Below are 16,539 nucleotides of genomic sequence, written 5' to 3'. Positions count from 1 at the left end.
GTTACAGGGGTGGTGAACGCTGTGAGTTCAGACTTTGGAGAAGTTAAAGTTCAAAGTAGTCTTATTTTAAGGGAGATCCCAAGAAGCTGAACTCGGCTCCAGGAGAAGGAGAACATCAGTACGCAACATCAGTTGCACATTTGCGATTTCCTCCAGCAGCGTTGAAGCAGCAGTTGTTTCATGTGGCACATCCACCATGCACAGCTACAGCCCGGATAAAGTGCCAGTTAAAGACCTGATAATCCATCCAGGGTTCGTACGGGTGCTTGAAATCCTTGAAAGTACTTGAATTTCAATGTTGTGTTTTCAAGGTCTGAAAAGTGCTTGGATTTTAGTTTAAGTGCTTGAAAGTGCTTGACATTATAACTCTGTGTCTTTCACAAAATTTGGATCAGACTGGATAATTAATTCCTGAAGTTTTTGCTATTATGAAACATAATTTTAGATGTTTACAGCATCATACAATGTACATTATTGTGATAAAAAGTGAAGAAAAAATGATGAGTTTATATATTCCTGTAGAAAAGTATTTTACCCCAGCAATAAGGTGCTGGAAAATCTTTAAAATTACCCTTAAAAGTGCTTGAAAAGTGCTTGAATTTGACCTTGAAAAATGTGTACGAACCCTGTCCATCACACCTGAATATGTTCTTACTCCACAATAATACAGGAAAATAATCTTTACTTAAATAAAGATAAATATCTTTATCATATCTACACTGACAGACATATTTACAAAACACATTAAAAGCAACAACAACTCGCACATCACTGTCTAAACATAGTGATGTTTTTTAAACTATAGGTGTTTATTCACAGTAATCAGCCTGAGAAGACTGCGTGCAGGGTGTTACAGATGAGTACCAGCAGGCAGTCTCACCCTCTGTGGGCTGTTAGACATCTGGAAGCCTGTCAGAACACTTTTCCTGAGAGCACATGGTTTATACATTTGGCCTCGGGTCTTGCAAGATAACTGCCGAGTGGCAAGACCTGCCTCAAATGACTCTGAGTGCATCTCTTTTTATATTTCATGTCTGACTTGTCGTCTCACCTGCAGCTTTCTCTAGAGAGACGTGTATTCACCTGGTGTGCCGTGTGTGTGATGTACCCACATTTTCACCGCACATTCTTCCTTTAACATGTGGGAGAATAAAAAAAGACATGATTTAGAGTCTTCCCTCCTGTTGCACCCTGGTTTCTTTACGCTGTTGAACTGTAATTTTGAGATAAGTGCATATGTCTCTGCTCTGCTCTCACTTTGCCTCAGATAAAGAACTAGAACATCTGCACATCTGTTTTTTTTACGTCTCTCCACTGACTTGTGTTCTCGGCTCAGCTTCACGTTTGTCAAACTTTTCCCAGCTCAGCCTCGATTCTGCTGCTGTCTGCCTGCAGCGGCATGTGGTTTGTGGTTCTAATCAATATTTCTCAGACGGAAGCATTTGACATTTCACTGTACAGCTTCAATAACACTGGGACTTTTATTTTCCCTCCTTCGAATCAATGCAAAGAGCAGAGTACTTTATGTTTCCAACATTAAAGCGAACAAGAGACGTACAGTGAGCCAGGAAAGATCACAGCATCTCGTTAGAGCTCCAAGAAAGTAATTTCTATCAACAACATCGAAGGTTAGAGGCAGTGATTCCTCCTGACCTTTACTTTGGAAAGACGAAGCACTGAGTGTTTCCTCCGCCTGTGGTCGCGCTGTGACGTCTGGCTGAGCAGGATTTCTGTGAGATAAAAGCATTTTTTAAATGATTCTGACTTTGTGTAAATGGTCACAGCATCATCGATTTAATCTGACTCCTTACAATCCTGTTTCCTTTATGAACTGTTTGTTTATGTTGAAGCAGAAACACTTTGACATTTTGAGTATTTTTAAACTCAAACGCAGAGTTTAGTCTTCTGACGGCAGAGCGACGAGTAACATGGCACAAGAGGGAGATTAGAGATAATACTTTAAGGTAATTACTTTTCCTCAGATCTATTTCCCGTCCGACCTTTGCTTTTCTTCTCCTTCACCCCTAAAGTATGAAAGATGGAAGCTGCGTGTCGGCTTAATTCTTTGATATTTTTTAAACGACAAAGATGATACGAAGACGTCAGATCTCAGGATTAATAAGACAAACTTTAGGCGATACTCTTTAAGTTTTTAAGCTTTTCCTGCTCTCGTGGATGATATTAGAAGTGATGTTGGGGCTCCAGGTGTTTCTGTGGCTCCATCCTGTGCAGCTCTTAGCAGAATCCTTTCATCTTGGTGGCTGTCGTTCTGCCGGCTGGTCTGCTATCATCTCAACACACGTGCTGAAGACAGGAAGTGTGGCGGGGTCAGAGGTCGGGGCTGGTCCGCTGTGATCCGGGCTCCTCCTGCAGGACTTTGCTCTTCCTGGTTTGAGGGTCGTGTCTGCACTCTGACCTTTGGTACCGAGTCAACCTGACGCAGCAGCAACCTGATGTCTCATCCTGTTACATCATCACAGCATATTATCAGTTTATCAGCTGTGACGACAGACAACAGGAGGACCCCTCCTCCAAAGTAGGGACGTTAATGATTCATCGATTAATTGCTGCTTAATCCATTAAAAAAGTCTTAACTGACAGGAACATCAAAAAGTAAGTCACAGTAACATATTACAGCTGCTTTCTTATCAAATATAAACAAATAAAACACAGAATACTGCTGTGAGATAATGTATTTAATTAAAATACACCAAATTTTTTTAAATTAGCCATTTAGTCGCCTCAGTATTGGTTTGATTTTGTTGCCAGTTGTTGCAAAGTTACAGAGAGAATCTCCGTAATCACAATGAAGTCATTAATCTGTTCTGTAGTTTATTATTCATGTAACTTTATGTTCACTATATCTACTCTGCACAGATCATCTCAGTGGTTAAAACAGTTTGCTAAACATATTTCACATATTATCGATGATTAATCGATAGATTGTTAAGGCAGCTGACTATCGAATAAAGATATTACTTTATGTTTGCTGTTTTGTTCTGTTATGTTTATCTCTACTCCAAACCAAGAAAAACTATCAATCAAACATCAGATTCACACACTCACTTATGTAAGATAATAAGAATCTGGAGGTTGAATTTCACTTCGGTCGTACAAGTGGACTCATTTTGAAATTAGGTATAGAATTAGAAACAGTAGGAATAAAGTATATGTGTGTGTGTGTGTGTGTGTGTGTGTGTGTGTGTGTGTGTGTGTGTGTGTGTGTAATATATATGCAAATTGAGGCAGCACACACACACACGATTCAGTTTCAGCAGACTGTGAACTCGTCTCGGCGGCGGCAGCGAGGGATTCTTGAGCTCAGTATCAATCGGAAGAAAGCTTTTAGCCCTGCGAGGTTTCTGTGGTTTCACCCTTCACTTCCTGCTCAGAGGTTATTAAACCTGAAACAATAGAGGCGCTGGGGCAGGAACGGCAGGCCGGAGGAATGTCATCACGCCTCTGGAGACTTCCTGAGACTCCTGACAGACAAGTCAGGAAGAAACTCTCAGCATCCCGAGAGCCGGCGATCAGAGAGACTATCAGTTAATTAGATATCTGTAAAACACAGAGCCGGGAGATTTGCTTCAGTCATCAGCCAATAAAACAAAACAATCCCAATGGTGATCTCGGGAGTGACTCATAAAACTTGAAGGTTCATTTCACATAAGTTAGTTTTTAGATATAATGAGACGGTGCAGCGAAATAAACAAAAACAAAGCCGACGTGTTTCAGTCACAGTCGGAGCAGAACGGCTGCTGTGGAACCAGAGATGAATGAAAGTGACGCGCCTGTTTTTACCGATAAACTCCATCGATTGATTTTGTCTGAGTGTTGCTGAAGGAGCATTACTCAGAGGCTTCATGGATTTTCATGGACACACACACACACACACACACACACACACACACACAGACACACACAGACACACACACACACACACACACACACACACACACACACACACACACACACACACACAGGTCTGTGATGATCCCATTGATGTTCCCTCTAACAGCTGAATCAGTGATCGGTGGCGGTGGCGGCTCGTGTTGCCTCCAGCTGTCTGAGTCACAGTGGGCGGCCTCGGCTGCTCGCCATCATCTTATTGATTACTGTATTCTTTTCTCGCTGCACTCCAGATCAACAACATCTGTTCTCAAAACACAGTGAGGAGAACAAACAGGAGATTAAAGCAGCGACAGAAATGTTTGCTCCTAATTGGATCTTTATTTTTAAGTCCGATTGAAGAGGTGACGTATTGATAACCTCGTCCTGTTGCAGTGCGAGTCCAGAAGTTTATCCTGATTAAGATGTTTAAATCAAGAGTTTTTCTTCTGTGTGGCACAACAAAAATATAAAGATAATATATAACATTTGTCTTCTAATTGAAATTAACGATAGAATAAAGCTTCCTAAAAATCCACCCAATCACAGTGTTTTAAACTTTCCCACCTTTCTGTTTGTCCTTTCAATTCAAACTGCTCGATAACCGAAAGCTCATTGGTTCAAATTGAAAACCGTCTGATGCCCCGCCCCCAACATTTGGTTGAAGCAGGAAGTGAGCTGAGCCCATAAATAGGTGGATGATCAGCTGTGTGAGTGTTTGTTGAGCAGGTGTGTCGTTACGTGATCACCCACACAGTTTGTCATAAAGCTGAAACATCAGAATGAAATAAAATAAATAAAATGAAATAAACATTCACCGTGAGCTGAAGAGGAATCTGTTTGTGATGAACAACCTGGTAGAGAAACAAAAGAGGATGTTAGAAAGATGTCCGGAGTAGATGTGTGTGTGGAAAACCTTCAGCTAAAGATGTGAACCTGCAGTGAGCTGCACCGACTCTGGGACGTTAATCAATGAACGAAAATGTTGTTGATAGAAGAAACAAACGTATAAATCACACGCAAAAGTCAGAAGCAGCAACAGAATGAACTGTGTTGTGTGTAAAAATACTATAATTTAAACTTTGATAAGAACATGAAGTGGAAACTTTTTGTACTAAATTAATAATATTACAGCAAGTCATTGATCTGAACCTCTGAAACATGGAGGAGGTGGTTTGCTGTGAGCCTGAATGTCTGCGTGTGGATTAATCTCACATTCTTTAGGATCTATTTCTTCGTGATATAGAGTTTATACACGTTACTGAATATCTGGATCAAAATGTATGTGTGTTGGTGCAAGGCATCCAGTTTTACCTTGATTTGTATTCTTGTGTCACACAGCAGGAAAACACCCTGAACGCAGAGAAACAAAGTTCAGACAGTGATTTGAAACAGTAGAACAAGTCGTCCTGTTAATTGTAGATTTCTCTCTGACATAGTTTACTTACTGTTTAGATGTAGTACTGTGTTGATTGTTACCAGTCGGCCACTTTATTGTTTCCTGTCTCAAAATGAGCCAAAACCGAGCAGCGTGCGATGATTGTTTCTCAGCTGCAGAGTCGGAGCACTTTAATGCAAGAGCAGTGAAATACTTCTTTAAAGGTCATTCCACGTCAACTCGCACAAAATCCAGAACTTTTGTCCTGAATTTTCTTGAACAAAATGAATGTTTAAACTTCTGTGACATTTTTAGAGACCATGTAAAATCCTACAGCTGTTCTCCAAATATTTTTTTTTAGAATAGTATAATGAAGTTTGACCCTCTGAGCTAAATTTCAGCATTTGAGTTATTCTGTATTCTGAACCTCACAAATCACTTATTATTCACTGGATTGGGTTGAAATTAGTCCTGAACGTCCAGCAGACCCCGAGGATAATTTACAACATGTATCGTTTAAATAGTTGTTGCTGAATTATTCCAGTCGTCAAATTAATGAGAGGAAGTCATTTTTTTTACCAGATTGAAGAATCTGTCAATTTCAAATTTTCCAATCTACACATTAGTTTTCACTTTCTTGCAGCCAAATAAATTAAAATTCTCAGTAAAGTTGCAGCCACCAGATGTTATTGTCAGTCCACATGTGTAAAAAGTTATTGCAGATCACAAAACTGTATTAAAATAAAAATATGAATTATTGCATTAAAACATTTAAATCACTAACCACGAATGTGCTGCAGCAGCTGCTGGAACCTCCACTGACATCACTTCCTGTCTCTTCTGTTTTGCAGTGATGTTTGTCTGCTGCTCACCCGACATCTTCAGGAAGTTGATGGTTCAGTTTCGGCGGGAGGATCTTCCTCACGAGCAGTTCGTCTTCTTCTACATCGACGTGTTCGGAGACAGTCTCAACTCCAAACACGGGCAGCCGTGGGCGCGTGGGGACGAGGACGACGCCCTCGCCAAGGAGGCCTTCCAGGTACAGCTGCTGCACTGATCCCACTTCAGTAATCGGGGTCAAGATCTCCCCGGAAAATCAAGTCGACCCCCGTCACGAAGCGCTTTTCATATTTCGCTCCTTTCTTTTGACAATGAGAAAGAAAATTGCCTCGTATTTCGATCAATCGAAAATCAAATTACTCCCTTTTCATTCTTTAATAGCGGTTTCTGAAAGAGAAAGTTGAATGACTGAATGAAAAGACCTGAGACTAAACTAAACCTCCTGCAGCTTCAGTGTGACGCTGTGTTCCTTTTGTCCAACTTGTCTTGACATGACAGGCGTCCGTTAAACGTCCCTGCCTTTTTGTCATTACTTAAATAATCAGATAACTTCTTTTTGTCCTGGATGTCTGATTGGGTCACAGCAGCATTTTTTCCTCTGTACTGAAATCAGGAACACGATGACTCATCCATCCATCACACACACAACGTCTCAGACAGCGCTGATTGAATCTGATTGAAGCCGCGGGGAATGATCCGTCCCATTATTCTTCTCCGTCTTATTCACAGTTACTCAGAATTGAATTATAGACATTTTACATCCGTGGTTACTGAACATATTTACCTCCAGGACTTTTGGGGTAGAAGAATAAATGGATGAATCCTGGTTTGACTGACGCAGCAGAAGGGTCAGAGGTCAACAGACACCACTCTGGAGCAGACACACACTTGGTGTTTTGCTAAAGTGGACTTCAGTCTGGTGGGCGAGGGGTTAAACTCCGACCTGCTGCCCCGGTGGGCTCAAGAGAAGAATCTGCGCTCAGTGTTTGACGTCAGTCGGCGGCACGACCTGATTTCCCAGACTACTCTGAAGTGTCTCCTCTCATCTCCATCTTCATCTCTTTTGTCCTCAGAAATGGGCTTTATTCTCCACTGACCGTCATCTACACGCACACATGCAGCGATTGATCCCCGGAGTAATCACTGCCTGCCTCGGCTCTGTCTGTCTGTAGTGTTTCGTCGTGAGGCTTTTACATTTTCCTCCTGCAGCTCCACAGAAAGTGACGCTAAAACACTCTACGCACATATTCAGGAGGAGAAATATCAGGGAACAATGGCGGCTGTGGCTCAGAGGTAGAGCCAGCGTCTTGTTATCGGCAGGTCGCTGGTTTGATTCCCCTGGTCTGCATGTCAAAGTGTCCTTGGGCAAGACACTGGACCCCAAACTGCTGTGCCGTGTTTCCTGTCCACCAGGAGATTCCATAAATCTCCTCTGTGTAAACGTTTGAGCCTCAGTCAGGCATCGAAACCAGCTAATATTTTCCATCGGTTGTGAGATCTGACCGTAACAACACGTTTTGTGTTTCATAAATCCTTGGCAGCGTCAGAAAATTAAGAAAGCATTTATAGGATAAAAAATGAATAAACGCTGCTGAGTGCAGGATGAGTTGTCGACAAACAAACTCTAAAATACCCTCATATTGTTGGGTCTGATACAGGTGAGATGTAGGGGAAACCGTATTCAGACTGACCTGAAACTAGAGTTCATGACTCAACACTTGCATGTAAAAAGCTTTTGTCGATATAAATAAAGACTATAAAACAAAGAGGCTCAGATCTCAGACAGCAGCGAGAGAGTCACAATCACCAGGGATTTTAAAGCTGGGGTTGGCAGTTTTGTCACCACCAACAGGGTTGAAAGTTGTCACGAGATCTCATCAGAAACATCTGGATTTGTTGCCAGAAGCAGAGTTGAACACCCGATTTTGACATTTTTGCCAGTTTCTCACAGAATAATGATGTTGCTCGATAAAAAGAAATCAAAGTGAATAAAATTTGATGCAGATCCAAAGACGTAAATCTGGATCTAGCAGATTTAAATCTGTTTTAACTGACATTGGATCAGGCTTGATTGAATTAAAGGAGACTGTTGGGCTTTAGTGGAGGTATGCGCTCTACTCAGTGCCACTCTAGTTTGTTTTTTATGTCTTTAAAGGGATATTCCGGTGTAAGTTTAATCCATGGTCTAACACACCGTGAAACTGTGTTAGACTCCCTCTCGAGAGATCAAGTTAGCAGACCGCTAATTTACGGAGTTTTATCAACCTCAGAAACGACCGCGCGACAACAATACACTGCAGTAAATGGATCCAAATATAAACCGCCACCAAAAAGCCACAAATAATGCTCAGAACAGCACCAAACTTCAGCAACAGTACAAATAGGGTCTCAGCACATAGTCCGGGGCATCTAACCTCCGCTAGCTTAGCTGGATTTCTATTGTGAAGCTAAAAACAGAGTTCAACTCTCCTCCATCAGCTTCCGGGTCGGGGAAGTCCCGACGCGACGATTACCGAGTGCGGTTAGAAATGCTCAATTCCGTTCTTTTCCCTGTCCGCTCTCGGATAATAACTGTTATAAACTGGCAGGTAAGACACATATGAACTTTGATTGCTTTTCCATGGAGTCATAATCATACATTTTCATCCATGAGCCGCGGAACTCTACTGCACTCGGTAATCGACTCGTCGGGACTTCCCGTCAACAGGAAGCTGCTGCAGAAGAGTGGTAAATTTAGTCAGCTTTTCAGTAGAAATCCGGAATATCCCTTTAAACATTCTAGTTTCATTTTTTTTTTTACGTCAACAACATTGCGTGTTGAGATGGTCAAGGTGCTCAACGACGTCTCGTACTGACAGACTCGGACAGATTACACTGTTGCTGTTCACGGGTGGAGGTGAGAGAGAGAGCTGGTGTGCAGCAGGGTGAAACTCCGCCCGTCTTGCTAAATAGAGATTAAATAAGATGAAGGATGAGCCGGGCTGTGATGTGGATGACTGGCCATCAATGACGAAAGACAACAGAGGAGCTGCACTCAAATAACATCTGAGTGTTTGGAGAGACAACAGGTTGACAGAGTGAAGCAACATTCAGCCCGTTTCTCACAGGAAAGGAATTCACTCGGGTTGATAAAGAAAGACATCTTGATTGATTTGTTCCAGAGAAACTCATTCTGAGGAGAAATGTGATTATTTAATATCTTCACCTCAAAGACAGAAGTGTTTGTCATCACGTTGACTTTCTGCAAAGCAACAACAGCAAAAAAGCAGATTAAAGAATTCGAATGAATCACTGACAATTTTGTAATTAAAGAAATAACCTCTGGGTTTTGGGACTTATCAGAAAGTCATTTAATTAAAGTTCTTTCAGCATTTTCACTCCTCCGTGCTGGTGGGAGCTTCGGACAACAGCGTTCAGGTTTCAGGTCGTCTGTCCGTCCTGTTCTCATCAACACACAACACAAACTCTGACCCGAATGAGTCTGATGAAGACACACATGGCATCGAAACGCAAGTCATAGATTTAAGAGTTTGTCGTCTCAATCCGTGTGCTCCAGTAAACCTTTCCTGAGTTGGTTGTTGTCAGTACCAACAGTTTGGTTAGAGTTCAGAAAGACAAGCCTTCACACTCACACCTCCTCTGTGGGCGTCACACCAAATGTGATAATTGCCAGGATGTGATTTGACAGTGTTCTCTGACACCTCTCTGGATCAAGTCCTGACAGCACTTGATGATCGTCACATCTGTCCAACCACTAATCTGACCGGGTTTGACTTTGGTCACATGTCTTCATCTTCACGCATTAAATAATATGACAGGCTGAGATCGAGTGTAAACTCAGAAGCAGCCTGAACTTGTCGTGTTGATCGGCAGACGGTTATTTTAAGATCCTTCTCTTCCTGTTTTCAGAGTGTGAAGATCCTGACGTACCGAGAGCCTCAGAACCCCGAGTACAGAGAGTTCGTCAACAACCTGAAGACAGACGCCAGAACAATGTTCAACTACACCATCGAGGACTCGCTGGTGAGTTATTGAACCCGAAACAAAAGAAAAAGCAGCACATTCTCACTCCCAACTCTTCAAACACAGCAGCTCTGTTAGACCTTCAAAATAAAACTTGTTCACAAACTGAAATTAACGCAGTCAAATGGTTGCAGTAAGGTTAGGTTTGAATATATATGTCTAGTCGTGTCACTTATTTTCATTCACGTCAAGTAAAAAGATGGATAAAGGCCAGACAAAGAGCAGAATAACTATAAAAAGCCTTCAAATAAAAGTAGATTTTGAGGAGCTATTTAAAAGAGGCTGGGTGGAGAAAATGTCCGGTCTCCTTTAGTGAGCAGGCAGCGTCTCAGCTCAGAGGGTTTAAGTAAATCTATAATGAAAATAGGAGCAAGGCCATGTAGAGCTTTAAAAGGTAATTAGTAAAAGTTTAAAATCTATTCTGTATTGAGTGGATAGCCAGTGGAGCGGTGCAAGGATGGGAGTTATATCCTCATATTGCCTTGAACCTGTTAAATGTCTGGCGACTGAGTTTGTGACATGCCAGAGACGAGAGTTGTCTTTGTGTTTGAGTCCTGAATACACCGACTTACAACAGTCTAGCTTGGTTGATGTTCTCACGGAGCACTCGGGACACAAAGGGGCCATCCGTTTCCATCTTTTTGGCCGATCGTCCAAATGTAAACTCACTTTTTTGAAATCTGGTCTCAGGGTGGAAAAAAATCCCCAAACGAATCTGCATACTTTGCGTATCGATGACATAACAACAACAACAACAACAACAACAACAACAACGGCGGACTACATATTCTGCTCCTCTGCCACGACGCTGAGCAAAAAAGGATCATGGACAACCGACATTTTCATCCTCTTCTTGTTGTGTTAGGTTTCTCCTTCTACTGTCTGTATACGGCGCTCAAGCTTTATGTGCATGCTCCGTCTCTTCTTCTCCATTTTTGGTAAATTTCAAGCGCCACCTATAGGCTGGAATATGAACTACAGCATGTTGAGTTGTTTATAATGGATCCATTTGGACGCAAATATTCTTGAAACGATGCCGTTTTTTATGTCCCAGTGACAATTGAAAGCTAAGTTCTGGTGCTCTCTTCTTTCATTTAGACTGGTCCTGGTCTTGTTGGCCCTAAATAAAGTGGCCCAGACTCACCGTGTAGGACTTTGCTTAAAGTATGAAAAGTAAAAGCAGTGCAGTAAACAGTTCCCTGTCAGCGTTTTATTATTATATCTGATGTTGGTAAATTAATATCCCTGCTGCATCTGTAAGATCATCATGTTTGTGGCTGTCCTGTGACGGTGCGTTCTCCAGTTGATCCAAGATGTTTTTAAAGAGTTAATTGAGCTAAAGAAGGAGAATTTTCTTAACATACTTAAGTTTATCATGAACAGTCGTTTACAGGACGGGAATGGGAGAAAAAACTGTCATCAGAACAGTTACTGGTAACTAAAGCAGTCGGACAGACAGATTGGTCTGAAGCTCAACATTTGTCCCAGAAATTCTGAACTGTATTTATAGAAAATGTAGTGCAGGGTTCATCCTCTGGAGACCATGAATGACAACAGGAAGTGTTCAGGCCTCAGTGCTGGTGGATAAATATCATCTAATATGAAAATAGAGGTAATTATTTGGCACAATGAAGCTGACGAGTTCGACCCTGGAAGACATCGACAATCAAAAAATACATTGATATGCAAATGTGTAATTAGCCTCGTTAGCAGACGGATGACTGAACCAATACAGTTTAGAGCAGCTAATTAAGACTGCTGATCGTAACACACACACACACACACACACACACACACACACACACACACACACACACACCATGTCGCTGATGTTTTCACCTGACATCAACATGATGTGGTGTGAAACAATAACAACGAAAATGTACAGAAAATAATCTGTGTGTCAAACACAAGGTTCTGATCCGTGCAGGTTCTGTTGATCCAGATAATCTCCACAGATGAACTCCACTCTGTGATGTTTGAAGCTAAATTAACTGTGTAGCAGTAAGAAGCTAATGTTGGGCTACAAACAGAACTAACAAACAAATCAACCAATGAGAGAAACTGCGCCAGTTTTACAGTTTGTATGAAAATAACAGCAGCTGCTCAGTGATGAGGTCGAGTGTCGAGTGTGTCCGGTTTACTCCTCCGTCTCGCTAAAAGCATTTGTAAATAAATGTTAAATGGTCTGCATTTTTATAGTGCTTTTCCAGTCTAACGACAGCTCAAAGCGCTGTACAATTCATGCCACATTCACACACACATTCATACACTGATGACGGAGGCTGCCATGCAAGGCACCAACTGCTCATCAGGAGCAATTTGGGGTTCAGTATCTTGCGCAAGGACACTTGGACATGCAGCTGAGGGGAGCCGGGATTCGAACTTCTGATCACAAGATGACCCACTCTACCCACTGAGCCACAGCCGCCCTGAACACAATCCGAGAGGGGAAAAGGGGTTAATGAAACAGATACGCGGAGTTTAAAAGTGTCACGTACATCGACAGATATGAAAAAACATCTAATCAGGTGTTTGTGAGAGACAGCAGGTCCTCGAGGTCACGAGTGTGATGTGTGCTTGTGTTTGTGTGAAATGTCGAACACGTTAGTGACGGTTTGGAAGTTAAAGTTTGAATCAACACACAGAAACCAAGATGTTTCTAAACACAGATGTTGAGACTGTGTTGCAGCTCACACATGCTGTTATAAAGTGAAGCCAGATGTTACGATGATGTGGACATAAATCACAAGTTGATGCATGTAATTGAATATTCTGATGGTAAAACATGCTTCAGCTTAGTCTGCGGTGAATTTCTAAACAATGAGTTTGACATTTTTGGAAATATGTTTATTCACTTCCTGCTAAATATGGTTAGCAGGTTAGCTTGACGACTGGAAACAGCTAGCCAAGCTTAGCCATAACAATTCCACCTGCCAGCTTCTCTACAGCTTATTAGTTTATATTTTTATGTCTCTTTTCAATCTGTACAAAAAACTAAGTTTGTAAGGAGAATTCTGTGTTCTGAAGAGTTCCTGTCGGACGGTTTCTTGGCTCCGAGGTCAGTTGAACGGTAACGTGAGACTCCAGAATGTTACAGCTCCGAGCCAAGAAACAGTTCAGTACATAAACCTTCTGTAAGGACGGCGAACATACATTTTAAATCTGAAGAGAACAGTGTGTACCCAGATATCTGCTTCATGCCTCTGGCTCCAGTTGGCTCTGACACCTGAGGAAGCTTTTGGGAAAAGCAGTTTGGATTCTGTGTCAGTTCAGGACAGTTTGTGTTTATGCAGCCTGATGTGAGAGTTGTGCAACTTCTTCACTTTGGCTTTTAGTGAATTTACTCCAGGCAGCAATTGTTTGACGAAAGTAAATATTGATTTATATCCTTCAAAAGTTTTTAAAGCCTTTGCACACAGATTCTCGTGTTTATCTAAGCATTTTTAACGAGACCATGAAAATTTCCAACTATGTTTGTGGCGACATATGAAGGATATTTTTGATAACATTTTCCTAACTCCAAATCTTGTCAACTAGTTCAGATTTAGTCTTTGTCTTCATAAGAAAATGCTCATTAGTTATATTTTATATCCGTCATAGTTTAAAGGGATATTCCGGTGTAAGTTTAATCCATGGTCTAAATCACTGTGAAACTGTATTAGACTCCCTCTCGAGAGATCAAGTTAGCAGACCGCTAATTTACGGAGTTTTATCAACCTCAGAAACGACCGCACGACAACAATACACTGCAGTAAATGGATCCAAATATAAACCGCCACCAAAAAGCCACAAATAATGCTCAGAACAGCACCAAACTTCAGCAACAGTACAAATAGGGTCTCAGCACATAGTCCGGGGCATCTAACCTCCGCTAGCTTAGCTGGATTTCTACTGAAAAGCTGACTAAATTTACCACTCTTCTGCAGCAGCTTCCTGTTGACGGGAAGTCCCGACGAGTCGATTACCGAGTGCAGTAGAGTTCCGCGGCTCATGGATGAAAATGTATGATTATGACTCCATGGAAAAGCAATAAGAGTTCATATGTGTCTTACCTGCCAGTTTATAACAGTTATTATCGAGAGCGGACAGGGAAAAGAACGGAATTGAGCATTTCTAACCGCACTCGGTAATCGTCGCGTCGGGACTTCCCCGACCCGGAAGCTGATGGAGGAGAGTTGAAGTCTGTTTTTAGCTTCACAATAGAAATCCAGCTAAGCTAGCGGAGGTTAGATGCCCCGGACTATGTGCTGAGACCCTATTTGTACTGTTGCTGAAGTTTGGTGCTGTTCTGAGCATTATTTGTGGCTTTTTGGTGGCGGTTTATATTTGGATCCATTTACTGCAGTGTATTGTTGTCATGCGGTCGTTTCAGAGGTTAAAAACCTGTCAAAGCGTTTTTTCTTTTACGATAATAAGCCTCCACATAATCAGTGGCTCTATTTTTGCAGATTTCTTTTACAAACATGCGTCAGACAGTTTGTTCAGGTTCTGGTGTAACGTTGTACTTCCACAATCCAGACGTTAGCTAACACATTAACCAAACTAACATCAGCCGGACTTCAGATTATTTTAAGTTCATCATCGCTGCGTCTTCGTCATGAGAAAAAAAAATTAAGGTAGTTTGGTTTTTTTCGTTGGTTTTGCCAAAATGTACGTTACCGACATCTTTCTTGAGATCGGGTTGTAAATACAGTTTGCTCAGCGATTACTTTAACGATGTCATCTGATCAACTGTATGATGAGACTCTATTTTGCCCCTCATCAGGCACCATATGTGGGCGAGCTAAAGTAGGCAGATTGTCTGGCAGTTAATCAGGAGCAGACAGACAGCTGAGGGACGCTAATGTAGTTATCACACACACACACACACACACACACACACACACTGAGATATACAAGATGACACTTCAGTGATCCGTGTGGAGAAACAGGATACATCAGAGGAAACAAGAACCAAACAGATGTCAGTGAATGCAACACAACCAGTGATAATTCATCTGTTTGGTCCTGAACTACAGCTGATCTTTAAATCTTTTAAAGTGCTCTGTTGATGATGTTTTACATTAAAAGGCACTTTTTGTTGTCATGTTTCCTGATGTGTTTCCGTCTCCAGCTGATCTCGGTCTTCACGCTGGAGCACCTCATCATATTTAGGCTGCAACGACACAACCAGCCGTTCTGTAATTGAGATCGCTGACATGGTTTCATGCTGTTTTCCAGGTTGATTTAAATACTGTGTTTAGCCAGCGTCATCAGCCACTCATTTTGATTTCAGGCCCGTCACTCAGAGCGGGTCGCGGGGTCACATTTACCCTCAGGCTGATGAGAGGAACGTAGATTGTTTGTGGGATGAAACGTCTCCATACAGCTCGTCCTGCTGTAAGCCGAAAGTTGGAGACGTGTGATAGAAACAGCAACAGGCTGGAGTTATTGATACAGACAGAATCCTGATTGAAGAAGTGATTTGTTCTGTTTTTGTCTGCAGATGAACATCATAGCTGGAGGCTTTTACGACGGGCTGATGCTCTACACTCACGCTCTGAATGAGACCTTGTCGATGTGGTCGACGCCGAACGAGCGGCCGCCAGGAAAAATCGTCACCAAGAGGATGTGGAATCGAACCTTCCACGGTCAGTCGCCTGAGTGGTTTGTCTGCATTTGATCACACAGACACACAAACTTTACTTCTTCTCTTCCCTCTTCTTCATCTTCTTCTCCTCCCTTGTCCTCCTCCTTCTTATTCTCCTCCCTCCTCTTCTTCTTCTTCATGTTCTTCTCCCTCCTTCCTCTTCTTGTTCTTCTTCTTCTCTCTCCTCCATCTTCATCATCATCATCTTCTTCTCCTTCTTATTCTCCTCCCTCCTCTTCTTCTTCTTCATCTTCTTCTTCTCCCTGTCCTCCTTCTTATTCCCCTCCCTCCTCTTCTTCTTCTTCATGTTCTTCTCCCTCCTTCCTCTTCTTGTTCTTCTTCTTCTCTCTCCTCCATCTTCATCATCATCATCTTCTTCTCCTTCTTATTCTCCTCCCTCTCAATTCACTAATTTAGGTTGACTTAAATGTTATCAACTTTTTTCTGGTTTTCACTCTCGCTTTTGTTTTCTTGTTCTTGGTTTGCACATCTACAAATAAAACTAATGAATATACTCATGAGCGACAAAAGACGAGATGGAGATGTGTTAAAAAACCCTGACAGGGACTTTATCTGGACAAGACAACATTAAACATTAAACCGTGATCATAATATAAAGATTTGTCAGTAAAAGCTGGTGTGTGGCTCCATCCTGTTTGTCCTCTGCGGTGCATACGTGTTATCGTCCCATCAGCTGACATGTTGGTTTTGAGGCAGAAGATTTGAGCAGCTGGAGTCTGAACTGCAGCTGCTCTGCTCCACCTGACCACATGTGTTC

The 16,539-nt window shown here is 42.0% G+C and overlaps 1 protein-coding gene across 2 annotated transcripts in view; it reads left to right on the top strand.

The window, feature by feature from the left end:
- Nucleotides 1–16,539, top strand: part of LOC115567154 (atrial natriuretic peptide receptor 1-like) — a 77,191-nt gene that overhangs the window by 26,892 nt on the left and 33,760 nt on the right. For both annotated transcript variants that reach the window (XM_030393452.1, XM_030393451.1), the window contains 3 exons: nt 6,118–6,305; nt 10,016–10,129; nt 15,618–15,762. In XM_030393452.1, coding sequence (XP_030249312.1) covers nt 6,118–6,305; nt 10,016–10,129; nt 15,618–15,762 — 447 coding nt within the window. The remainder of the gene's footprint in view (nt 1–6,117; nt 6,306–10,015; nt 10,130–15,617; nt 15,763–16,539) is intronic.

Source organism: Sparus aurata, chromosome 17 (genome assembly GCF_900880675.1).
Source record: "Sparus aurata chromosome 17, fSpaAur1.1, whole genome shotgun sequence".
Classification (NCBI taxonomy): domain Eukaryota; kingdom Metazoa; phylum Chordata; class Actinopteri; order Spariformes; family Sparidae; genus Sparus; species Sparus aurata.
Note: the sequence above shows the minus strand (reverse complement) of the source record. Positions and strands in the feature narration are given on the sequence as shown.